This window comes from Hippocampus bargibanti, linkage group LG09 (genome assembly GCF_051943395.1).
Source record: "Hippocampus bargibanti isolate YZ-2025 linkage group LG09, ASM5194339v1, whole genome shotgun sequence".
Taxonomy (NCBI): Eukaryota; Metazoa; Chordata; class Actinopteri; order Syngnathiformes; family Syngnathidae; genus Hippocampus; species Hippocampus bargibanti.
In genome coordinates, this window is record NC_142742.1 from 14,640,886 (window position 1) to 14,668,730 (window position 27,845).

The following is a 27,845-nucleotide window of genomic DNA, read 5'->3' on the forward strand; positions in this document are numbered from 1 at the left end:
GAAACATCTGTGCGGAGTATGGACTGGAAACCCGAAGGTCAAAATGGGAAACACCTCCAAAGGTAGTAGCGAATGACCGAGCAAAGATCCTGTGGGACTTCCAGATACAGAGTGACAAGATGGTTATGGCCAACCAACCAGATATCGTGGTCATAGATAAAGGGTAAAGGAAAGCCGTTGTCGTGGATGTAGCGGTCCCGAGTGATGGAAACATCAGAAAGAAGCAACATGAGAAAATCGAGAAATACCAAGGGCTCAGAGAGGAGCTGGAGAGAGCCTGGAAGGTAAAAGTGACAGTCGTGCCTGTGGTGGTCGGAGTGGTCGGAGCACTCGGAGCAGTGACCCCCAAACTCGACGAGTGGTTGCAACAGATCCCGGGAACAACATCGGATATCTCGGTCCAGAAATGCGCAGTGCTGGGAACAGCACGGATGCTGCGCAGAACCCTCAAGCTTCCTGGCCACATGTGCGAGCTAAAATGGGGGACAGACACCCATGGGGGGTGAGATGAGGATTTTTTTAGTTTATATACATATATATCTCATCTCATCTCATCTCATCTCATTTTCCGTACCGCTTATTCCTCATTAGGGTCGCGGGGGTTGCTAGAGCCTATCTCAGCTGTCTTCAGGCACGAGGCGGGGGACACCCTGAATTGGTTGCCAGCCAATCGCAGGGCACACAAAGACGTACAACAGTCACTCTCACACTCACACTCACACCTAGGGACAATTTGGAGTGGTCAATCTGCCTGCATGCACGGACCGGGACGCGAACCGGCGACCTATGCACTGTGAAGCCGGTGTGCTAACCACTCGACTACCGGGCCGCCCCTATACATACATACATATATATATATATATATATATATATATATATATATATTGTCGTGACAATAGTAGCGATCGGCGGCATTGTCATTGTCTTCCAGCAGTTGGATTTGAGCCAAAATGGTCCTTGCAAGATGTTTTTTTTTTTTTTTAATGAATGAATGAATGCAGTCAGGCATACATTCATACATACATGTATGCCTGAGCTGCTTTGCCATTTTGCAATTTCATATTGTACCCCTCATACAAAGAAATAGAAAAAAACTGATTTGGCGTGTGTGGGTGTGGGAAGAAAAAATGTCTGAGCCTGGGTTTTATTCAGTGACAGATCTGATGAAAAACATAATTTTGATGACAAACTTAAACATGAATGCACCTCCAATAAGAAAGCTTTTTTGGCTTCCGGACTGTTTCTCCCACATGTGTCTAGAAATAAACTTACGCAGGTGGACGTAAATAAAAAGTAAATCTATTCATTTTCCAATAAAAAATATTTAAACCACCCCTGTCTGAGCTCTGGATTAAATCACGGCATGTTTGGAGCATGGAGTGCACACATAATGGAAACTTAACATAATTAAAAAAAAGCCAGGAAATCCTTGATTTGTGCGTATCTTGTTAAAGCGTGGTATTCTTCCACACTGACGATATAAGTGAGGTGGGGAACTGTCAGAGGAAGACTCTTGATTCCAGGAAATACTTTATAAATACGTTTATTGGAGTTGTTGTAATTGTGTATATTTTAGGAAATAATATGCAGGATCAGAACATCTAAAGGCTACATATCTTTTTAAAACAGGCTCTAATGAGTTTGATACAAAAAAGACTGTTGACTGTTACTTTTTTAACTTTTCTTTTCCTTTATTTTTTTGTTGCAACACAATCTTCATGCAAATAAAATAATCTTAAATACAATTTACTCTGTATGATTTCCTCTTGCAAACTTTGACATTGAGGCAAACCGTGACTTGATGAACAACTTGACTGAACAACACAGAGGAAAAGACAGTTCGCTTGTGCTCTGTTCAATGCCTGACTTGTAGACCACCCAGCCATTGCACCAAGGGTGACTTTAATGCTGTACAGAAACTTGAAATAACATTCCATACATTGTAGTTGCTTGCCAGCAATTAAAGTTAAATGTTCGGCCACAGAGCAGCGGAATATAAGATGCGGACTGAGCGATTGAATCACGTTCACTTTACCTCTGCTCGATGAATGCATTGCTTATGCAATGGTAACCTTACAGAACATTATACATGTACTTTAGACTACCGGAGACAAATGTCTTGCGTGATTGATTATTGACAGTACTCAGTCAATAAAGATGGTTCCGATAACATCCTTTCTTTCTATAGTTCCCAAAGCATGCCTAAAACGAAAGGCCACCAGGATGGCCACCAGGAAGGCCACCAGGATGGCCACCAGGAAGGCCACCAGGATGGCTACCAGGAAGGCCACCAGGATGGCCTTTCTCAAGGAGAAACCAAGTACACAAGGTGCTTCCCATCACAAACTTTCATTGCACACAAACTTAGACTGTGATGGCTTCCTGTCTTTTATTGATGCATTTCTGCGGCTGACAATATCAAGACTTGTGCCCGGAGACAGTTTGGAATCCTCCCATAAAGCACACTTATAGCTCATCAAAGCGTTCACATTCGACAGTAAAATATGTTGGCGGACGAGGCCTTAATATCTTTCACCTTTCCAACATGCTTCATCTCTCTATACACATTCCACCACTATTTCCACAGCCCTCCATGTATGTTTCCTTGTGTATTTATCTTTCCAGCCTTTTGATGTGCACTGCAGCGGAATAGAGCTGTTTTCATCATGTTGAAAGTGCATCAGTGGGGAGATGACTCCAACAACACAGACTCTTGGAGTGTGATTGATTATTTCTGTCTGGCTCTGGATGGCTCATTGACTCACTGGCTCTGCAATCCCTTTGACCTACCCGCCTGACGCTCCTCCAAATGATAAGGTGAGCCATACTTGCAAAAAATGCGCTCGTGAGGGAAGCAAAGATTTCATAGTAGAAGTCAGACTAGGCTAAACTAGGCACTAGCACGTCGGGAGCGAGCTGGACCCACGCCTCATTTTCCACTCAGTTTTTGCCAGGGTCAGGATTTTGCCCAAGATTCAGCTGTCACACATTTCCCCAACCAAAGTGGCCAATTACAATAATCCAAAACAGGTGGAAGTGCATTTTTACCTGTGCTCCTGTATGTGTGAGGTTGTTTGTACTCTATGTGGGTGTAAGAGCAAACCAGTCAGAGATGAAAAAAGAAACAAAAAAAACAAGAAAAACTAAAAACACAAAAGCAAAACTCACAGCAAAATCATCACGTGTTCAAAGAGAGGCTTGTGTTTGAACAAGCCCACATCTGACTGACAGGGGATTATTATGTGTCTCAACCGCAGAAGGAGAAATGGAGTTCCTACAGGACTGATTAGGACTCAAACACTGTTTGAGACATCTGGAGTTGCGTGATCAGCCGTTCCGATTGCTCTTGATGAGGAATGCAAAGACCCTGTTTCCTTGCCTTAAATGCAAGTGACATATGCGCTGATGCAGTAGCAGCCTCAATGAATGGAGGTGAAATGAAAATAAATGCGCCCATGCTACTCTGTTTTCCATTGACACACATGCTCACCCACGCGCACACACACACACGCACACACACGCACGCATTATATATAGTATATGCATTGGAATTTCGTTATGCATAGAGGTTTTGATTTAGATCATCCGATCACAAATGATCAACGTAGCCCAATAGAATTCCAAAAATCTTTTGATCATCAGGTATATGATCATATGTTTCTTCTTTTATTGAATTGTATCGATGCAGTAAATTTTCATTTTATTTTTGTGGTCAAATACTGTTAAGTTATGAAGACTCTAATTGACAAAAATGTCAAATCAAACTTCCAATTTCCATTATTTGTGTTTGTCTGAATAATAGGCATTTCAATTTGGCAGTGTGAGAGTGCAATACATTTTTGAGGTACTGTACTTCCATGTACAGTATTGTATTCCATTTTAATGGGAATGAAATGTTGAATTGAAATATATATGAATATCAAAATTGTCATTTGCATTTTTGGCTTTTTGACAAGACTAGCTGTCTCCCTCTCTCTCTCACATGCATACGCACACACACACACACACACACACACACACACACACACACACACACACACACACACACACACACACACACACACACACACACACACACACACACACACACACACACACACACACGCGCGCACACACACACACATGCACACACGTGCGCGACCAGCTCATGGTGTTTTCAGCCAAGTGCGAAATGCCTGTTTTTTGTCGATTTGCTAAAGATCTGTATTATTCATTATGTAAGATATTTAAGCGTGGGCCTTTGCAAAGGGGAATAAAAACATGCCTTCGGCTATGGGGAGTCTCGTATTTTGGCACAAATTTCAGGAAAATTTGGTCCTCCGGCTTACTATCACATGCCCTTCTGTTTTATATGAGGTTCTGATGGAAATCATTTTGATCACCAACTGGATTTGCATGTGCTTTTGTCATGAAAATTAATACAATGTAATTTAGAAGAAGCCACTTTTAAATTAGCTGATTTAAAGAACCACCTCAGATTCAATCTTAGATGTAGACAGAGCCGGTTAATTCCTAAATGCTTGAAGCAAGCACCCCTGGAACCCGGATACTTAGCCGATAAAATGCAACAAAATTATATTAGTAAAATACTACATTTGCGAATTAGGAGACTTAACATCGAGATAAAAAAAACAAACAGTCAGAAATACAATCTTATTAGCAACGATTGCAAACTGAACTTACCCACAAAATCTATCAGGAAATGTGCGAATTTACCAAATCCGGATATATGAGCCACCACAGCAAAACCAAAGAGAGACAAAAGGGTAAATTTCAAAAATTACTTTTACAGAAACAATCACAGCTACTTGTAAACACAGGAAAAAATAGGTATTCACAGATTTCAAAGGAGAATTGGATCAAAAATTGGTCAGACAGAGATCTCTCAGAGACAGAAAAGGCGATACTAACCAAAGGTTTACAGTAACTCCTAAAACAATACCTACAACAGACTACATCACAGCTACTGAATCAGCTATTAAAAATAACAAACTTTCCTATGCAGAGGCAGATGATCTGCGCCTTAAAATATCAGCCTTTCTTAGAAGTGCCAAACCACCTCCGTCCAACATAACATTAGAAGAGACAAACTACTCTACAAAAAGGTAAAAATATTACTATTTTGCCAAGTGTAGGTGTACAGTGCTTCTCAACACATCGGATGATGAAGACAAAATAAATAGGTTAATCAGTGATTCTTCCACTTATGAGCAAGTAAAAAGGGACCCTTCCAATAGATACAAGAAAGAAATTATAGACTCTCTCCAAAAGTTACAGAAAGGAAAACATATAGACAAACAGATGTATTTTAGATTATACCCAGGGGAGGCCACGTCATGCATCTATGGCCTGCCAAAAATACAGAAAGAAGGGTTCCCCCTCAGACCCATTGTTTGTAGCATTGACTCCTCTACATACAATGTAGCTACATATTTAAAAACTATCTTAGCTCCGTTGGTTGGTAACACAGAATATCACGAAGAGAACACCACAGGGTATGTAGAGAGGATCAAATACCTCATATTGGAACCTGAGGAAACATTGGCATCTTACGATGTGACTTCTCTCTTTACATCTGTCCCAACCCCAGCAGCAGTCTCAGTGGTGAGGACGAGACTGCTGGCGGACGTGTCTCTGCATGAAAGAACCGAACTTAAACCGGACCACAACTGCCAATTATTGGAAATCTGCCTTAATACTACGTATTTTCAATTTAGGGAGAATTTTTACAAACAAATTCGTGGTTGTGCTATGGGCTCACCAGTTTCACCCATAGTGGCTAATCTGTACATGGAAGAGATGGAGAAACAGACCCTCACATCCTTCCCGGGGACAAAACCTAGACACAGGTTTAGATATGTGGACGATACTTTTGTCATACTTAAAAAACAAGAAATTCAATCCTTCACAGATCACCTCAACTCGGTAGACATCAACATTAAATTTACTCGTGAGGACATTAAGGAGAACCAACTAGCCTTTTTGGATTGTAAAGTAATTATAAAAGAGGACAGAGCGCTAAAAAACAGAAGTCTTTAGGAAGGCTACGCACACTGACCAATACTTACTTTTAGATTCTAACCACCCTTAACAACACAAACTAGGAGTTATCAGAACCCTCCAGCATAGGGCTAAACTAATACCAACAAGCGTTGAAGGTAGAGAAAAGGAGTCAAAACATATCAGGAGAGCACTCACAAACTGTGGGTACCCTCAGTGGTCATTTAACAAATGTCAGAAAGAAAGAAAGGGGAATGAAACCAAAAATTCTGAAGATACAAAAAGGAGAGGAGTAGCAGTACCTTACATTGCAGGAGTTTTTGAAAAACTACAAAGAGTCCTTTGGCAACACAAAATAAATACTTTAAGGCAAAAATTAGTGCATCCAAAAGATAGGCTTCCAAATGAAAAACAAAGTAATGTAGTTTATTCAATACATTGTAAGAATGAAAATTGTAAAGAGCAGTACATTGGCGAGACTAAACAAATTCTCAAAAAAATACTTTATCAACATCGCAGGGATAATACTAGTGGGCCTCAATCGGCAGTACATATGCACCTAAAAGCTAGCAACCACTCATTTGACGACAATGAGGTCAAAATCTTAGCGAAAGAACATAGATAGTTTGAAAGGGGAGTAAAAGAAGTGATTTTCATAAAACAACTAAATCCTTCATTAAACCGGTTTGGTGGGGTGAGGTTCAATTTGGATCGTTCATACAATAGCCTGCTTAGGCAACATAGGATTAGTAATACTGATGAGGTGATACCGGTCGAAGTGGGGCAATCAGGCCAGTCGTTAGTCAGAACGACAGGAACTATCAGTGGAGCAGCTGCAGGGAGTAGTCCTCTGCTCCCCCCAACCTGAGAGCAGGGACCTATCATAGCAGAGTCCGGCACCGCAATGTCTGGACAGTAGGGATGTATATGGGCCTAAACTACCAGTAAGACTTTAGTTTGCTGACGATGTTTCTTGGATAAGAAGCGAAACATCCGACACCTTCAAAGAAGTACAGATGACGGCTGAAGAAACCTTTTCATCGATGGACCACTCCTGTACGACTGAGAGCTTACACAGACGTAATACAAAGCTAATTGATGAGAATTGTACACCCCTACCTGCACCCAAAAGAAAATTGCGACAATCAAAGACTTCCTCCACAAATTGAGAGCGAATGCAAATTTGAGCGACTGTCGGCGTGACTGATCTGCAAGCTTTTAATTTGTTCCGAAAACACACTTTTATTCAGATTGCAAAATGCTATTTCTTGGTTAAAATATTTAGTGTGAAAAAAACATGATTCAAACAACAAACCTCAAGGTGGCCCGACACTTTTGCGCCATGCTGTGTGTAACCTGGTTGATGTGTGTGTATGTGTTTGTGTCAAACTCCTGAATCCTCAACAGCTTTTTCATGACAAGAAAAAGTAACCCCAGACCTGTGCTTAGGTAATGTAACCTATAACCTCTATAATGTAGTCTCTGCACTTAAGAGTGCAGGCTTTTACTATGAAGACATCCTGGAACCGTGCCAATGTGATCATAAAAGTTCATCAAGGGGTCACTGCGTCTGGTTTGGAACCATTATGTTGCTTTGAAGCTATGCTGCTTCGTCAAGTCTTCTGTGCTTGTCGAGATCTGCTGTCAGTTGCGATTTTTGTGCATACGTGCATGGGCACCATGCACGTATGCATTGAAGGAACAAATACACCAACCTATTTGGAAGCCGCTGACACACCAAACACCTGAAGGAAACACACCCAGTCTACCTTGGAGTTAAACTGTAAATCATTGTGATGAGACACTAAACAGAATGCCTGTTAGGGCAACAACACCGACCTCCCAGACAACCAAGTTGTGACCTGTACAGCCCAAACAAAACCGTTCAAATCTCACTCGAGTTTAATAGTGCTGGATGACACGCCTTAAGTGTCTATGAATAGTTGCATCATGTATGACAGGTGTTACTGTAAATTTCGAGCAAATTGAACTCCTTGAAATGACATGCACAAAACTGGATTTGACCTCGTCGCTCATGGATACAATGGAGGAACATTCTATAGACCAGGGGTGTCCAAAGTCGGTCCTCGAGGGCCACTGTCCTGCCTGTTTTCCAGCTCTCCCAGGAGCTACACACCTGATTCAAATGATCAGCTCATCAGCCAACTCTGAAGCTGCATCAAAATGGTCCTGATGATTTGAATCAGGTGCGTTGCTCCTGAGAGAGCTGGAAAACAGGCAGGACGGCGGCCCTTGACGAACGACTTTGGACACCCTTGCTATAGACATTCATAGATTGCCGTGCACAATGAAAAGGGCCCTTTAGGGAAAAGGGGTGATATTTGAAAGAAGATCCTTTTTGGCTTAAGTGACATTAGTTTTTAAAGCAGTTGTCAAACTATCACACGAAATTCTTTCAAATGACTCCAATGTCATGTTTGTTCTATAATATAGCCAACCAAATAGATCATATAGATTCTATATGATCTATTTGGTTGTTAAATCACATAAGTTAACGAAAATAATGGACAGTTCAATAAATGTTGTAAGACATTTTATTTGCATTTTACGGCACCGTTGTCGTTTACTCGCTTGCAATTTCTACCCAATTTCTAACTTTCCAATTCGCCGCCTGATTCCAAATGACATTTGACCAAAGAAGCCTCAAGTAGCTGAAACCTGAAGTCTATTTGAATGTCTCCATTGGTTTGGCTAATTTCTTGAAGAAGAAATGGTATTCTCAAAATAATACAAGCAATTCCCCAAACCCATGTTCAGTCATTCACAATAAAATAAATAGTAAAATTATATTTGATCAAATTGCAAATGTTTTAGTGGATGTCTTTGAACTTCAATGAAAAGAAGACAGAAGTGATACAGTTTCGTCCAAGTGGCCCATGTACATCCCATCCTTTAGACCTGAAGTCAAGTCTCAAACATGGGTCTTAAACTGTACAGTGAATTTAAACTTCCCAACAAATTGGTGCTGCCGTTAAACCCAGCTTCTTTCATCTTAGGCAGCTGGCGAAAATAAAACATTTCCTTTCTCATGAGCACCTTGAAGCAGTAATCAATTCCTTTGTCACATCTTGGCTTGATGACTGTAATGCGCTTTACTTTGGAGTCAGCCAATCTTCCATGAAGCATCTCCAGCTGGTTAAGAATGCTGCTGGTTGCCTCTTGTCTGCTACTCGAAAGAGGGAGCACATAACTCCTACTCTGGCATCCCTTCACCAGAACCCTATAGTATAGTTTTATTCCCTTGTGCTTTCTACTATCTTTGTGACTGCTTTATTTCCTGCATATGACAGTTGTCCATGTTAAGTGCTTTGTTACAGCTTCAGCTGTTGTTAAAACGTTATGTAAATCAATATGTATTGCATGTTCAGTAAAGTCTTGTGATATTGATATCGGTTAAATCGATAGTACTGCTTATTACTATATACTATACTATACTATACTATACTATACTATACTATACTATACTATACTATACTATACTATACTATACTATACTATATATAGTATACTACTATACTATTTTCATTTCCCGGCAAATTTGGATTGGATTGGATTGGATTTGCCTTTATTAGTCTCACAGTGGAGAAATTTACATTTCACAGCAGCAAAGTTATGAAAGAAATGAAAGTAGAAAAAGCAAAACACAGGAGCTGCTGGAAAGGCAGCCACTCTCGCGGCGCCGTCTTGAAGTCAAAAGAACAAAAAAAAAAAAAACTAAATAACAAATAACATGACAACACAAAGACACAGAGAGACATTCATTCTTAAGCACTTTCTGTACCCTCTTTGTTACGTAAAACCCTCTTTGTTAAATAAAGCAGTTCCAGATGAAAGAGGAGAGGATCAAAGCGTCTCTTCACCAGTGGATCAGGGACATCATGGTGGAATGTGCACGTCGACTACAAGCTAAATGTTGAAAGCAAACACGCAGCTGTAGCATCCATTGACGAAAAGAGATTGTCTCACATCTCCTGTCCCACATAAAACAGCTTCAATTCCATCCCGCGACAGTTCCATATACGCATCGGCGCTCTGCGCTGAGGCTCCTTCCTTCTTATCGCGGGCTCCTCAGCCATGTATCCATCCAGCCGCAGACTGTCCAACAGCACCGACCTTCCACTGAACAAAGCGGGGCTGTGAAGATACTGCCCATTACAGGCGCAAAAAAGCACAATGGCCCCTTTGGTGTCCAGCGATGGCAGTCGAATGGCACCGACATTCCTCCCATTCAAAAACACTACTGGCATATTCATGCTGCCGAAAAGGCGCAACCGCTCAGCACAGTCTCCTCCTTGATGAATGTCGTGGTCAAAAATGCTGAAAAACAATCCGTATCCGTTCCACACGACGCACAACAACACAAAGTGACAAAAGAAAACACAAAAACAAGACAAAAACAACAAAAAAGCAAGGCTCATCAGAGCACTTGCTGACGGCTGCCTACTCGGGTGCCATCTTGGACTCCTTTCCCAAAATTTCTAGTCCTTTATGATATAATTAGTTCCGGTTAGTACGATACCCGTTATTATGATATGGCTCAATTGTCCATTGTCAATTGTTCTCGTAATCACAACAATAAGGTTTGGATATTCCAGGCTCACGTCATCCTATAAATGCAGCCCAAGCCTAGCTGCCCTACTTTGTCAGCCGACATAATATCAACATCTTAATTCTGTGGCGATGAGCAGACACATTTGCTTGGAAAGGCCAAGTCTTTCTTGCTGCCGCTACAATACTGAATTAGGAATTGTTGAATTGGTAGCTTCAGACATCTGAAATCCACATGAGGAAACTTGGTTCAGTGCTGCCACGGATATTCTCCAGCAGTGAGTTTGTGTAACGACCGCTGTACCTGGAAACATGTCCAGTTTAGTACCTCCTTCCTGCAGACACTTGATTTACTGCATAATGTGCGGCCTCATATGAGACATTTTCTGAGTCAAATATTATTTTCCTTGGAAAATGTCTTTTGGTAATTGGGACAAGCCACTGCAAATTTGATCAAATAAATGATACAAAAATGCTACATTTTAGATTTGTGTCCGATGGAAGACAGTAACATAAATAAAGACGGATTAAAAACAGGTTTATCTCAGGCAGACTTGGGCTGTCTTTGTGCCAAACAAAGTTTATTGTGCCATTTTCCGACACGGTGTAGCACTCTGACGTGTATTTTATTCATTGAATAAAACTTGAATCAGCCTATTATTCAAAACAAGCACATCTGTCAATATCAAGAAGTAAAACAACATGATGACCAACACCTACAGCTGTTTGTTTTTGTTTAACAACTGTGTATCATTGTTCGCGGTGTCTTCTTTCTATCTGATAAAACATGGAGAATTGAAAAGGTCCGAAACATATTGGAGACAAATAAAGTCACCCATTTTTTGTTCTTTTGACTTCAAGACGGCGCCGCGAGAGTGGCTGCCTTTCCAGCAGCTCCTGTGTTTTGTTTTTCTACTTTCATTTCTTTCATAACTTTGCTTCTGTGAAATTTAAATTTCTACACTGTGAGACTAATAAAGGCAAATCCAATCCAATCCAATCCAATCCATTTAAACTGCTGAGACAAGGAACACCAGTTGAAATGTTAGAGCTCTGACCTAAATAGATTTTACAGCCTCTACTTGGGGAGCCTACATATGTAAAAAACATCAAGCATGGTTGAGCATTGGCAGACACGATTTTCCTTTTTTACACAGTCTGGCATGAAATGAAGCCAAGTTTAGCTCAATGTCATGCAGGTCAACAATGGCGCTCCAGCGAAAAGGTATTAGTTGAAAGAGCGAAGTAGTGTCCAGGCTTACATAAGGCTGTCAGATTGTACAACTAACACGCCCAGAGATTATTACTCCAAATGAGAGGCACACATTATGTTTCCTAGAAAGATAACTTTGATTTTAAAATAGGAGAAAGTATAACAGTCAGATTTTTTTGCTTCCCGGAAAAATACAATCAATTCATGACTTTTGTGTTGCACATATACCGCGAAGGCCGGTGGGGGAGCTAGAGCCTTACCCTGTTGACGTAGACTGCCAACCATGGACTGGTTAGAGTCAGCCTAAGAGTAATTGTGGTCCGATGGAGCAAGTGGCATTCAAAGCAGCTTCGTAAAGCACTCTAGCAATGCCTTTGTGTCATGCCTCTGTGCTGGTGCTTCTATCTATCTATCTATCTATCTATCTATCTATCTATCTATCTATCTATCTATCTATCTATCTATCTATCTATCTATCTATCTGTCTGTCTGTCCGTGCCTCCCTCTCTGTCTCTCTCTCTGTCTCTCTCTCTGTCTCTCTCTCTCTGTCTCTATCCTTCTGTCTGTCCATCCGTCTGTCCTTCTATCAGTCCGTGTATCCGTCCATCTCTCCGTCTGTCCGTCCGTCCGCCCGCCCGGTGCTGTTCCTTCATGTGCACTTTTTGTCTTGACCTGTTCTCATCATCCAAATCCCAATCAGCTCCCTCAACCCCATGTGTCTTGTCCACGTGTTTCTCATGTTCTCATCTGTCTTGTATTTTGTTCCTTGAGTTTTGTCAGTCTAGATTGTGAGTGTGCGCCTGTTAAAGGACAACCGACGTCTCTGGACAAGTTGTGTCCATAATTTGTAAAATGGCTTCAACTGAGCATATTTTACAAAGATTCCAACGCATATAGCTATATTTATATAGTGCTGAATATTCTGGAAGTCTTGTTTTTGAGTTGGTGATGAGTCCGTACGTGATGTCACTGAAGGAACGGCCCTAACCGAAAAAAAAAGACACATTGTAGCAGTCCTTCCATCACGTCAATGCTTGTTTGGTCTGAAAACCTCGTGTTGCACCAGAAAGAGCCAGAAGAGGGCGTCCAGGCTACATGGAAGGAATTTATCAGCCTGTGGAAACGGGCTGATTCATTCCTCACAACAGTTCGGTGGCCATTTTCTGCCTCTTTTTGGGTGAGACATTTACCCCCAATGTTGCCTCAAAATGGCACAGAATAAATTATTTAATCGATTGCAAACATGTATGCTTTCCTCTTCAGGACTATTTGAAATATATTCATAACTGGATGTGTAACAAGAAAGCATATTTTCCGAATCTGAAGCCATTGTTTTGATTCTCCAGCAATGCAAGATGGCTTGCTTGCAAGACTTTCTGAAAATGCCCAATTCGCAGCTCAATTTTTTGCAGATTTTGGACACTTTAAGTCATTGTTATTGGTGTTTTGCATTTGAATCAAAATATTGTACTGCATGTTTTCGGTATTTTAGATGCTCTAAAAAGTTTTTCTGATGTCAGTTAGGAAACAAAAAAGTGACGTCGGTTGTCCTTTAACTTCTGTCATGTTTTCATTTGGTTATAGTTTTTTTTCATTGTTTTTTTTGGGGGGGTTGTTATTTTGTTTCCTTGTGGTTTTCTGGACCTTGTGTATTTTTGTTGGTTTTTCCAGTGTACTCCTGCAAGTTTTTTTTCATAAATATATCAATCTATATAGATAGCCCCCAAAACCCCCCAAAACACACACACACACACACACACACACACACACACACACACACACACACACACACACGCACACACACACGCACACACACACACACACACACGCACACACACACACACACACACACTCAAAAGTGGATTTGTAGCTATTGATCTGTATCAGAAACCGCCATCTCCCTGTCCCAGGCCCCTTTCCTGGAAATGTCATGGAGACCACTCCATGGTGAAGACCAGATGGAGTCATGGAAAGTCTGAGGCCCAAAGCTTGTAATTGCTTCAATGGATCACCTCACTCCCTCAAATATTTCTTCTAGTCTCTCTTCCCCTATCTTTATCCATACGTTAATCCAGGGGGCTCTGACTGTGGTGTGTATGCGTGTGCGACTGCACATGTAATGCAAGTGATGGTTGGACCCTGCTTGACCGGCAATGATTTGCGGTTGTCTGATGTAAAACCATTTTTTTCCCATCTTCCGACCTCAAGACTCCAATGCGTGTGAGCCGGCCATGACATATGTTAAAGAGGATGGAGCATTGGGGGCTGCAGTTGTGTCCTCTATTGATGATCGGTGCCTTGTCAGACCACCAGCTTGTTCGCCCGTTAATGAGCGGCAAAAGTGAATCATGTGGATGAATGAAATCACGCAAAGATATTTGTTCCAACCTCAATATTGCCAACTCGATGTGAAACACATGAACATTTCAGATCATGGTTTTACTGTCGGAAATTATCACGGTTAGCTGTATTATCATGATATTGGCAAAGGAAGCCACAGATCTATGGAGACAACTCAATGCACCGTTTCCATTTTAGAAAATGTAAACAAATGGCACTTTTATGAATACAAGAACAGAAAATGTAATTACTTTTAACTTTCATGTCTTATTGGAAAGCCAAGTAGGAATTATATATTCCGTACAGATCAGTGGAAGTGATAAGTCAACAAACCCACCAAATAATAATCATAGGGAGTACAACTCGAATTTGGCAAGTTTAAAATTCCTATTGCAAAGCAATAGCAGCAACTACATTGAGGATGTATGCTAGCATTCTAAACCAAACATTTTTTTCCTGAAAATTTTATTTTGTTGACATACATCTGTAATGAGAAAATCAAGACCACTTCGCGAAGTTCTACTTGTTGAGAGTTTACTTCTACTCTAATCGAGGCGCTAAATGTGGTAATACAATCTGAATCTGTAATACTACTTCACATTGTATCCCTACTAGTGGCACAAATTAATCAAATACACTGTTGAAATTATTGTGAATATTATTATTTGATATCACCAAAACCATATTTGGTTTGGTTTATGTTTTGAATATCCCTTACCTTGCTTTTACAGACTCACGTGGGGGGATTGACTCCACATGGACCCGCTCTATCTCCTCCACAAACGAAAAGGTATATTTACAGCTCATGAGCGGCACACCGTACTTTGACAGCAATCTTTACAGTGGTGATTTTTCTTATTGCGGAAAACCTATGTGTCCATTGGCTCCCTCGACTACACTTTAGCGCAATGAAGGTCAACAGATCCGCCCAGAGGATTGAAGTGAGGGTCTCCCCAAAAGAAGAACAGATGAGTTTATTGTACTTACAATATGGCCTCCTACTATTCAATGACTTCTTCATGAGGAAGTTACCTGTTATGTAACTGTTCAAAGGAGGAAAAAAAATGCCGCATGTGCTGCTGATGTGCTTTTATGACATTATAAAATTAAAATCAACCTGCCATGACTGAGCTAAATCTATCTTAAACTGTCCCATAAGAATATTGCAAGTCCTTGGCTGGGTAATACTAAAGCCACACACTTATACATCCGCTAAGTTGAGCTACTGACCAGATGCACACGCACCGGATTTCCTTTTTGCCCTAAATCTCTGCTACCCCTGTCTGCCTCACTGAGATTTATTTGTCATCTAATTGCAATACCTGTTGCAGACCGTAGCAGGTATGGCTTTATTTCACGGTAAAATACAAATAGAACTCTCCTGGTCCTTCACTGCACCGCAGAGTCCAGTACAGACATTTGGAAACATATTTTCCAGAATCTGCTTGCACATTCATGGATTTCATTCAGAGAGAGGAATGTCAGATGGTGGAGTGTTTGAGGGCCGTACATTTAAGTGTTATGCTGTGATCATATTGGCTACAATGGTCAAATTTTGCAGATTGTAAATATATGTGCTGTATTTTTGGCAGATTCGAGTTCAATCATATTATTGCTGGTATAAATGTGTCAAAAATCTGATGCCAAACCTCAAGAATGAGGTCAATCTCAAGGCAAACCTATTTACATCTGTTCTACAAAGTGAGGCACCCAAAAGGGGGTTGAATTCAGGAGTTGGAAGAGAAACATTAATATATAGTTGTGTGGTTTCGGACCAATTTGGAGAAGTAAAACAAACCAGGAACAAGTATGCAACAGAAAAAAAAAAATCTGGATGCAATGCGGTCTTAAAAATAGCTACTGGATGAAAACTTTGGTGGGTGGACTAATGAATAATCACGGATTCTATTTCCCCAGTCTCGTTCATATCATTTATACTTATATGTGCCGATATTTATCATGTGCCAATTCATGATGTGGAAGTCCTGCTATTTAGAGTATTCATGAGCAGAATGTGAGATGCCCTTCAAGTCACCAAAGCACCTGGTCTCAACTGTGTTTACCTCCACTGCCTTAACGTCTGTGGTGATACGGTTTCTTCAGTCTTCACGCAGTACTTCAACAGGTCGTTGGAGCTGTAGGAATTCCTAGCCTTTTAAAATTGTTCACCATCATCTCTGCTCCCAAGAAAAATGTGGGGACTTTTTTGACAGAAAACCTTTCTTCTTATTTCAGGCTGTCCGGGACTTTGGTCTGGCAATAAAATTGAGTCATTGTGCCGGTTGTTTTGCAAAAAAAAATATTCAATCAATCAATAAATCAATCTACGGGCCACTGGAAAGCTAACCAATGAAATGTCATGGGTGACACACTGGCACTTGTGTGCTTCTGACTGAGTGCATGAAGCTTTCTGGAGGAACTTGAGCCCTCAAGAATCTCCGGGATGAACTTGAACAGATAATCTAAACCAAGCTCTAAGTCTAGTCAGTCGCATCTGGTCTTCCGAAGGAATGGATTCCACAATAACTGATGCAATGGAGCCATTATTTTCCTTTCCTTTGCACAACCTGCCATCACGCTTTTCAATCACACCCACTTAATTCCGTTTTTTTGCATGCTCCTTGGAATTCCACTGTGCTTTATTGTATCCCAACTAAACCTTGTTGGAATCTTTCTCCCTGGGAAATCATAATTATTTAAAAAAATGAAAATGATATGGATGTCATTCCAAGTGAAGAGATGCAGGACAATCAGTCACTCCAAGTACTATGTGCAGGTTTTGCTATGAGAGGAGACTCGGGTTGTTACTGTTTCTAATTTGCAAGGAGTTATAGCTTCTGCTTATCGCCAAATGTGGTGAAACCATACTAATGTGATAATGAGATGAACAGCCTCTCATTCTGCTGTTTTCTTGACAAAGCGGTAGCAGAGAGAAGTCGTGACATCATTCTCACTCAATGCGGTTTCCCTCGATTGACCCAAAGACTGATGACATCATCATGCTTTGTAAAACAACACACCGTTCAAGACACCTACAAAATGAACGTTGCTGAGAGCCACTGAGGAAACAATTGTTCAAAACATTGTGATGACTTGAAGCATACAAATGATGTCATGAAACGAGCTCCTTCTCCATACATGTGTGAAAACTTTGTGTTGACAGCAGTAAATCTTGCATCTTTGAATTTCTGCCTGCTTCTTTTCCACTGCCCACTGGGATTCATGATTAGTTTCCAAGCCCTGCATGCAAATTCAGCTCCCGAGCCTTCACTTTCCACTCATTAAAAACAGGCCCCCGAAAGGCAGGTCCAGAACGACAAATCTCTTTGCTCATCATATTTCTCCACTAAAAACAATACATCAGGCTGTCGACTTAGCACTTCCTGGCCTCTCTTACGTTTATAGTGGGTGTGCGTCTGCATGGCTGCGAAGCTGTTTTATTGACACTTAGGGAGAAGGTATGCATGCTGTGAGGGCTTAAGTATATGCCAAAGCACACACGGTGACAAACATTACTATTTGTGAGAGAAATTAAGGCATTTTGGGTTTTTGGAAAACCTGTCTTCTTATTTCAGCCTGTCCGGGCCTTTGGTCTGGCAATAACATTGTTATTGTGCAGGACGTTTTGCAACTAGAACATTTGTGTGAAACACATGTATTGGTATGCATGTGTAGAAATAATCACCATCTAGCAGGAAATAGTGTTGCCGGTAATCAGCATTTAAAAGGATGACCTCATTTGGCTTTGGTCAGTCTACATTAAATCAGACTCATGAAATGGCTCAGAGAAGTAATTGCTTGCCTGAAGCGGTGGCAGTTTACCGTTGATGTTGTCTATCTCGAGGTGACCTACTTCAACGGAAGTACGTCAGTGCGGCCGGCGACGACATTCACATCTGGAGAATTTGAAATTCTCGTGAGAGCAGGGAACATTTGAAAATGTTCTGTTATGTGATTGAAGCTTCCCAAAATGCTCTGTCTGTCTGTCTGGCCATCCATCCGTCCCCCGCTCGTCTGTCCGTCCGTAGATAGATATAATATTGTGAGAGGCTGTAACAACCTAAAAAAACAATTAAAACACATTGCTAAAGTTAATAATTGGATCGACACATTGATATTTTTTTCAGTCGGCCTGCCTGATAGCCAGCCAAGCAATTCAATCTATCCGTAATTTCAGAATTTGGTTGACGCAGGTCTTCCGCTCTGGTCAGAGCATGATGATGTCACCATGAGCGTCATTTCTTAACAATGTGCGCTCTCCATGGGTTGAGCTGCGGGGGATTACCATTAAGCATTGACTGGAGGCTCCTACTACTTGCCTTCATGCAGAGACTGACTATAGCCGCGGAGGCCTTTCTTCTCAGGACAAGACAGGACATTAATACATTTACCAAAATGTTCTGTCAAACTGGAGAACAAAATCACTTCTGAGTTATTTTTATGTACAGTAGATACAGATGTTGTGCGCAAGAAACTGTGACGACGCTCGAGTGCAAGGAGGCAGAACTCGAGCGACGGACTCTTGGCGATAGGGTAGGACCCGAAATACACGGCGTGACAGGCTTGGATGGATCAAGAGTCTTTACTGGAACATGCATCAAATAATAACAAACAGGGAAGAGTGGAGGAAGATAACTAAATGACAGCAGACCTGGCAACACGGAAGTGGAAACGGCAATGACCAAAAATACTCCGACGGAGACGGTAGTGAGCGGCAGACAGATATAGTCAGGAGGCACAATCAGTGAATGACAATCAGCTGTGGGAACCCAGGTGAATGATGATTGGAGGGGCCGTCTCCCAAGATTGGCGGAGGAGGTGACAGGAGGGGCGGGGCGCGCCCCGGATGGCAACGAGATGTGACAGTGCCCCCCCCTCAAGGGACGCCTCTCGGCGGCCCACCAGGTTTGGATGGGTGAGCCGCATGGAACGCCCGGGTGAGGGATGGGTCGAGGATCCAGGAACGTGGGACCCATTGACGTTCCTCAGGTCCATAGCCCTCCCAGTCGACCAGGTACTGCACTCCTCTGCCCCTGCGCCTGGAGTCCAGTATCTCCCGCACGGTGTAGACTGGTCCGTCGTCCAATATCCGGGGGGGGAGGTGGGGGGGCGGGCGTGGGGGCTAAGGGGCTGGTCTCCACTGGCTTGAGGAGGGAAACATGAAACACGGGGTGGATCCGCATGGTGGGTGGGAGCCGGAGCCTCACCGAGACCGGGCTGAGGATGGCCTCGATGGGGAAGGGACCCGTGAAGCGTGGGCCCAGCTTGGCCGAGGACCCTGCCAGCCGAAGGTCCTTCGTGGATAGCCAGACTCCTGCCCGACCTGGTAGCTGGGTGCTTGCCGCCGATGGCGGTCTGCCACCCGCCGGTTCCGGGATGCGGTGCGTGACAGGGCGTCCCTGGTCTCCTTCCAGACTCTGTGGGCCCGTCTGAGGTGATGATCGATAGACGGGACCTCCACCTGGCCTTCCTGTGTGGGAAACAAGGGCGGCTGATAGCCACAGGCGGACATGAATGGGGACCGACCTGTGGCTGCGGAGACCAGGGAGTTGTGGGCGTACTCCACCCAGGGTAGGTGCAGGGCCCACGACGCCGGGTTGTGGAGGCACACGCACCGGAGGGCCGCCTCCAGGTCCTGGTTCTTCCTCTCCGTCTGTCCGTTGGTCTGGGGGTGGTAACCAGACGACAGGCTCGCCGATGCCCCTAGGGACCGACAGAAACGCTTCCATACCTTGGACACGAACTGCGGTCCCCGGTCCGACACGATGTTCGTCGGCGGGAGAAGAAGGCGCATGGGCGTAGCTTCTGGTCGGTGGGAGAGCGCTGGGAAAGGACGGCCCCTACTCCGGACTCGGATGCGTCAACCTCGACCGTGAACGGGAGCTCCGGGTCGGGATGACGCAGAACAGGGGGGTTGGTGAGGGCACGACGGAGGCGGTTGAAAGCCGCCTCAGCATCGGGAGTCCACCTGAAAGGGAGCTTGGTGGACGTGAGGTTAGTGAGGGGGAGTGCCTTCTGACTATACCCGCGAATGAAGCGGCGGTAGAAGTTGGCAAACCCCAAAAACCGCTGAAGCTGCTTGCGCGTCCTTGGGATCGGCCATTCTACCACCGCTTTGGTTTTGGCGGGGTCGGCCCTGAGCTGCCCCTGCTCCACAACAAACCCCAGGAACGACAGAGAGCGGACATGGAAGTCACACTTCTCTGCCTTCACATAGAGCCGGTTTTGCAGGAGCCGCGCCAGGACCCGTCGGACGTGTTGCCGGTGTTCTTCTGCAGAGCGAGAAAAAATAAGAATGTCATCTAGGTAAACAAAAACAAAAACATTGAGGAAGTCCCTGAGCACATCATTTATCAAATTCTGGAATACGGCAGGCGCGTTCGTGAGCCCGAACGGCATCACCAGGTATTCAAAGTGCCCTAAAGGTGTCTTGAAGGCTGTTTTCCATTCATCCCCCTCACGGATTCGGACCAAATGGTAGGCGCTGCGAAGGTCGAATTTTGAAAAAATGGTGGCGGACTGAAGGGGCGCGAAGGCCGAATCCATGAGGGGGAGAGGGCATTTGTTGCGGATGGTGATGTCGTTCAGGCCCCGGTAGTCAACGCATGGGCGCAGGGATCCGTCCTTTTTGTCGATAAAGAAAAACCCTGCGCCCAGCGGGGAACGCGACGGGCGAATGAGTCCCGCCGCTAGAGAGGAGTCTATGTAAGTGCTCAGGGCTTCCCGTTCCGGTTGTGAAATGTGGTAAAGTCTGGAGTCCGGTAATGGAGCCCCTGGCTGCAAGTCAATAGCACAGTCATACGGTCGGTGGGGCGGCAGGGATTGGGCGTTGTCTTTGCTGAACACCTCCCGCAGGTCGTGGTAGCAATGTGGCACGCCTTTGAGGCAGATGGCCTCGGGCGGGCCACCGCGGGAGGGGTTACGCCCTGCCGTAGCCGACCGCAGGCAGTTTGCGTAGCAGTAGGGGCTCCAGCCCTGAATGGTGGGGCCCTCCCAAGAAATGGATGGGTCATGGGCCTTGAGCCAGGGGAGACCCAAGACCAATGGCGCGTTCCGGGAGGGCATAACAAAAAATTGGCGGTGCTCCACATGGTTGCCTGCCACTCGGAGCTTAAGTGGGGCCGTGAGGTGGGTGACCCGGGCTAATAATCGGCCATCCAGGTCGACGATCTCCTTAGGGGGAAGGAGATCTATAAGTTGGCAGCCCAAAAGGTCGGCCAAGTGGGGGTCGATGATGCACCCGTCGGCCCCCGAGTCCACTAGTGCCCGCACTCTTTGGGAGCTGGAGGGGCCAAATAGTTCACTTTCCAGCTCCAACCGTGTGACTCGTGTAGTGGACTTAGCCCCGAACGGACGCCGTTTCGGCGGGGACTTACATTGGCCGTGGGTCCTAGGCTGGGGGCCTCGGGTGCGACGAACCCTCGGGTTGGCGCGGTCGTCTCCCCCCCCTATCACCATAGGTTCAAGGAGTCCCTCCTGGGGCTGCGCGCGGTCGCTGCCGGGTGTGGTCGACCGAGGTCGGCTTCGGGGTACCTCGGGCCGTCGGTCGCTCAGCTCCTTTCGCCGCTCTCGGAGACGATGATCCAAGCCGATGACAATCTCGACGAGGTCGTCGAAGGTGGTGCCGGCGTCGCGGGTAGCCAACTCGTCCTTTAGGTCGGAATTCAAGCCGCGACGAAACACCCCCCTCAACGCTCGGTCGCCGTAGCCGCTGCCAGCGGCCTGGATCCGGAAAGCGACGGAGTATTCTGCGGCCGAACGGGCCCCTTGGACGCAGTCGAGGATTCTCCCTTCCGCCTCGACCTCCGTCACTGGATGGTGAAACACCCGGCGTATCTCGGCTACGAAGTCCGGATACGAGGCGCACAGCTCCGGTCGGGACTCTCGTACCGCCAGCACCCATGTTTCGGCTTCACCCGCGAGCAGGCTGGTGATGAAGGCTACCTTAGCCTCATCGCTAACGTAGGCGTCAGGATGTTGTTCAAACACGAGTGCACACTGCATGAGGAATTGAGCGCAGCGCTCGGTTTCGCCTGCGTAGCGTGAGGGTTGGGGTAGCGGGGGAGTGCGCCTGCCCACGGGCGGGGGGGAAGGAACAGTGAGGGTGGCGATGCATGTTTCCATCTCCTTGAGGCGTTGAGCCAGCGAGGAAGTGGCGTAGCGCATTTCCTCAATCGCCTGGGCCAGCTGGCTCGAACGCTCCGCCTCTTGCACAAGGGCGGCAAAATACCTGTCATCGCCGGCGGGGTCCATGGGTGGTCGGAGTATTGTGTGACGATGCTCGAGTGCAAGGAGGCAGAACTCGAGCGACGGACTCTTGGCGATAGGGTAGGACCCGAAATACACGGCGTGACAGGCTTGGATGGATCAAGAGTCTTTACTGGAACATGCATCAAATAATAACAAACAGGGAAGAGTGGAGGAAGATAACTAAATGACAGCAGACCTGGCAACACGGAAGTGGAAACGGCAATGACCAAAAATACTTCGACGGAGACGGTAGTGAGCGGCAGACAGATATAGTCAGGAGGCACAATCAGTGAATGACAATCAGCTGTGGGAACCCAGGTGAATGATGATTGGAGGGGCCGTCTCCCAAGATTGGCGGAGGAGGTGACAGGAGGGGCGGGGCGCGCCCCGGATGGCAACGAGATGTGACAGAAACACAACTGTTTTTCTTTTGTTTTCGTTTTGAAAGCCGACCTTTGTCTTTTACACATAGGTTTGATGTGTTTTCAAATATAAAACAACTGGAAAAGTATTTCAGAAGTAAGTTGAGAAGTTTCTCTTTTGAGTGTCTTATATTGCTCATAACGCATCCATCCATCCATTTTCCGTACCGCTTATTACTCATTAGGGTCGCGGGGGTACAGGAGCCTATCTCAGCTGTCTTTGGGCACGAGGCGGGGGACACCCTGAATTGGTTGCCAGCCAATCGCAGTGCACACAAAGACGTACAACAGTCATTCCTACACACTCACACCAAGGGACAATTTGGAGTGGTCAATTTGGAGTGGTCAATCTGCCTGCCATGCATGTTTTTGGAATGTGGGAGGAAACCGGAGGACCTGGAGAAAACCCAAGCGGGCCCGGGGAGAACATGCAAACTCCACACAGGGAGGCCGGACCGGCGACCTCTGCACGAACCGGCGACCTCTGCACTGTGAAGCCCGTGTGCTAACCACTTGACTACCGGGCCGCCCCTCATGATGCATAAAGGGCAAAATCTGCACAGTCCAAGACAAAAGAGCAATACCTCTGTGACTGTGTCCCGTATGTGGTTTCACACAAATACTGAGAAGCAGGGCAGCATGCCAGACTAAGTCATGCGCAACTTAACAGGCCTTCTATTTGTTATTCTTTGCTTCCTTAAATCTTTTAAAAGGTCAGGGGCCGAAGTGACTGATGGAGGAAAGCTGTAGACAGACTCTTTAAGTCAACATATCAGGTGAGCAGGCAGAAAACGAGAAATGACGGAATCTCCGGGGGAACCAAAGAGGCTCACCATCTGATAATCGGCTCCACAGGGTTGAGGGATGATGTCATATGCGGAATAAGAGGGGTTTGTGGTCAGGCGGAGATATGGACAATCAATGTGTGGATGGATATGTGGAGAAACAACAACAAATAAACTACTTTTGGAGAGATCTTTAAATGATATGAATTCTTCTAGTCATTCCTAATGTACAGTACTTGGAGCAATCATACACCTTAACCTAAAGGCTGAAAAATTGATCAGAAATTGCACTCCTCCCAAAAAAATACATTAATAAAAATTAAAAAAATATACAAATGTGAATTTCAAACACTGATCATCTTCAGCAAAGTTGATACTTTGAGGTATCATTGTACCAGTAGGTGTCAGTGTCCAACTGCACCTTTGGGGAAAAAAAGAAACAGATGCTTCTTATCAGATTCAATATACAGACAAAAAAGTCAGAAAGGCTCTTTTAAATTCTTCAAGACTGTCGTCATTTCTTCAGTTCAATGCCATGAAATTCCTGCAAATGCTGGGCTTGTAAACACTTGAGTGTGATTTGAGTCTTTCCACCATTGAGGTAATTACGTCATTGAGTCTCATGAATAGGATTGGCACACTTGGGTTTAATGCATGTAATAAAAAAAAATAAGTAGGAAGGACTCATTTTCAAACTATTAGTTTTCACTACATCTCTTCAATATTATAGTGCCATTAAATGTTTGTAGGTTTACATGTAGTATATATAATCATTACACAGACATGCATCTGTGTAATGATTGTGTAATGATGTGCGCGGTTGAACGAATGTATTGCTCAGATCCAACGTAAAACAGCACAGGGAAATTGGTTAAGTGTCATGGTGAGTGTCTTGAATGGTCTACAGCTATTGAACTGAACCAAGATAGCATTTAGCTGCCAAACTAGCATCTAGCTGCGCCACTGTGAGTGTGGTTTTTGCCGACTTCAATCAAGGACAAAGTTGCTTCTCTCATTCTCTTTAAATGAGGCGGGTCACACACTCGAGCATCAATATGGCTTTCCTGCAAGACTGAATCCACTTATCTATGTATTATCACCTTGAAGGCAAAACTGTTTTAACATCTGTTTGATATTAAAAGACTCAAACCACAGGCCACATGAAGCTCACATTTACTGTATGCTGCAGTATAGAGTAGTATACTCATGAAAACATGCTTCGCCCAGGCTTACATTTATGCTTTTGAACATTCGCACAACCCACACTGCCTTTAAATGTTTGTTTTTATGGACAGCTTTTACAAGCAAAAGTTGTTTTTTTCGTCATCAAACCTTCAGATTTGTGATACTTCTTTCAAGGTGTAATTATTTTACAAATTCACCACATGCATCCATACAATAAGTCCATAGTTCTTCAAGTCTGCATTAAACATCCGGTTAGAAGGCTGAGCAGTTTAAAAAAAACTCTAATGGCTTTTAATTAGCAGTTCTTTTGAAGAGGGACATGCCAAAGTCCTGACCGACATAGTGTCAAACTTCAGCACACACACGTTTGAACATGAATGGCAGCAGATGAGTAAGTTCATGATTGAGCTCCAGTTTCTTCACAATGTAGCCATGTGTTTTAAGCCTCTTTTCCACACGGTTAAAAAGGATTCGGGTGGGACTGAAGAAGCTCTGGGAAACAGGCAATAATCCCACGGTGATATAATTAAGCAATGACACATTTTCCCCAGAAGTCGGATTTTGAACACTAAAAAAATCACTTTTTGCATACTTATCTATTACTGAATTGTTTTCCGCCGTTATCAAATACATATAAAACTGTATTTTACAAATTGAGTTTATGTCTGCATTTCCCAAAGTCATTATGACAGCCATAGTAAAAGCCCAATCGCACATGGCGCATCTTTTGGAGTTCAGGGGTCACTCCTAAAGACTTTCTATGACTCTGTGGTGGCTTCAGCCATCCACTATGGAATTGTCTGCTGGTCAGACAGCATCACCACCCGGGACAGGAAAAGACTGGAGCGCCTTGTCAAGAGGGCAAGTTCTGTCCTGGGCTGCTCGCTGGACTCTCTGGAGGAGGTGGGCAACAGACGGACGCTAGCTAAACTAAAGGCTATGATGGACAGCCCCTCCCACCCCCTCCTGCCCACCCTGACAGCACTGGGTAGGTCCTTCAGCCAGAGACTATTACACCCGCGCTGCAAGAAGGAAAGGTACCGCCGCTCGTTTCTATCGACTGCTGTCAGGCTTTGCAATTCTCAATGATCACATGTGAAAAAAAAAAACAAAAAAAAAAACTGGACACTTGTAAATATGGGTTGATGCAATATATCAAAATGCATTTCTTATTCTTGCACTATGTACAGTTTTTTATGGAACGGTTTTGCACATTTACATTTGCACAGTATACAGTTGACATTTTTATTTTGTTATGCTTAGAATATCTTGTTTTCTATCCTTTCACCCCCACCCCAACACCATCCCTTTTCAATTGCTGCTGTGGACGGCAAATTTCCCCATTGTGGCACGAATAAAGGTTTTCTGATTCTGATTCTGATACGTGGTTCAAAAGGTGATACAGCCATACATTGAAATGTGTGTGCTATAACAACATCTCATCAACAACATCTGCGGCCTTCCAGCTTTCATTTGTGGCATATTAGAATTTTTTAAAAAACTGTGGGTGTTGGCCGGGAAGATATTTGCAACAAGTATGGTGTTGCTGTTTTTGTTGGCTAAGCAGTCATTGCTGTTGCAGCAGATGACCAGATGTCAGTTGCAATCTCACAGATCTTCCTCTTTTCCTTTTAGCTTTTCCCTTCAGTTTGCATCCATCTAACCCTGTGTTGTGCATCCTCTTTTCTCACACTAGCTACCATCATGTCCTCTTTCACAACATCCATAAAACTCCTCTTTGTTCTTCCTTTCGGTCTCCAGCCTGACAGTTCAAGGCTCAACGTCCTATTCACAATATATTCACTCTCTCTCCTCGGGACATGTCCTAACCATCTCAGTATGGCCTCTCTGACTTTCTCTCCAAACCACGTAAGATGAGTTGTCCCTCTGATATACTCATTACTGATCCTTTTCAACCTGATCACTCCCTAAGAAAACCTCAACATCTTCCTCTCTGCTACCTCCATCTCTGCTACCACCACCTCTTGTCCAAACACCACAGTTGGTCTCACCACCATTTTACCATAACCCTAACCTAACAAATCACATCTGACACCTTTCTTCAGCCGTTCCAACTTGCCGGTAAACGTAAAGAGTTTGATGGTTCTCTTTATTTGTAAGTAGGTTCGTTGTCAGATCTCCCAGGCAGGTGATGCACAGAGCTTGATCGCGGCGTGGAGTCGAGCAAGTCGTGCCGTGATATCCGTCCGACGCCCGGCGCAAGCCGGGCGTGAGTCCGAGATGAGTCGGAGATTATTCTGCCCCGTGGTTCGCCCAATCTCTCTGTCCCGCGACAGCTCCTTTTATACAATTTTCAAGCGTGTGCTATGCATCAGGGTGAGACGCACATCAAGGACATCAAGGAATTGAAAGACATGAAAGGGTTGAAAAGCGCACTTCAAAATCATACACAAGTGTGACGCAACAAACGCTTCACCTCTTTTCCACATCCTCCATCGCTCTGGGCAGTTGACCCCAAGTGCTTATTCTCCTGTTCTCCTATTCTTCTATTCAAGTGCTCTTCTCCCAGTAACCTCACTTTTGTTCTTGTGTCCCTCTCATTCACACTCCATCTTGCTGTGACTGACCTTCATTCCTCTCCTTTCCAAGGCAAACTTCTTCATTCCTAGTTTCTCCTCCACCTGTTCCCTGCTCTCACGAGAAATGACAATCATCATCTGCAAGCATCATAGTCCATGGAGTTTCCTGTCTATCCTCGTCTGTCAGCCTGTCCATCACCATAGCGAATAAGAAGGGTCTCAGAGCTGACCCCTGGTAAAGTCCCATTTTCATCTTCTGCCAGTCCTCATACTGTTGGCCTAATGCAAGGGTGCCCATTTTTCCCAGTAAGCACTGCAATGGATGACCACTTTGAAATTTTGCAACATGCTTAAACCAATAAGCAGTTATACCAGGTCTGGCATATCAGTCAGCGCCTAACAGCCATCTTTTAACTGTTACTGCAGAGAGTAACATCATGTACATGGGCAAACATAAACATTGCTAGATCCCTTACACACGCATTTGTGTGCAAGGGAAGCTTTTAATGATTTTGAATAGGAATTAAGATAAATCAATACT

General features: G+C 44.3%; 1 protein-coding gene across 1 annotated transcript; it reads right to left on the minus strand.

Moving 5' to 3' along the window:
• Window positions 1-2,144: 2,144 nt before the first annotated feature.
• On the minus strand, window positions 2,145-21,636 carry LOC148893756 (uncharacterized). The gene is made up of 4 exons (XM_089004940.1): window positions 21,499-21,636; window positions 19,854-20,394; window positions 19,446-19,787; window positions 2,145-2,300 (listed from the first exon to the last, which is right to left on the minus strand). Exons 2-4 carry the CDS (start codon window positions 19,914-19,916, stop codon window positions 2,145-2,147), a joined length of 561 nt encoding a protein of 186 aa, XP_088861066.1. The 5' UTR covers window positions 19,917-20,394; window positions 21,499-21,636.
• Between the last annotated feature and the right edge of the window lie 6,209 nt (window positions 21,637-27,845).

Bases quoted from the DNA above. Each gene is read 5' to 3' on its own strand.
- LOC148893756 (XM_089004940.1), bottom strand. From the start codon at position 19,916: ATGCGCCTTCTTCTCCCGCCGACGAACATCGTGTCGGACCGGGGACCG. The intron at 19,788-19,853 runs GTATGGAAGCGT...TACCACCCCCAG, and splicing joins GACCGCAGTTCGTGTCCAAG to ACCAACGGACAGACGGAGAG. The intron at 2,301-19,445 runs GTCGGGCAGGAG...TCCTTGAGAAAG, and splicing joins GGCAAGCACCCAGCTACCAG to GCCATCCTGGTGGCCTTCCT.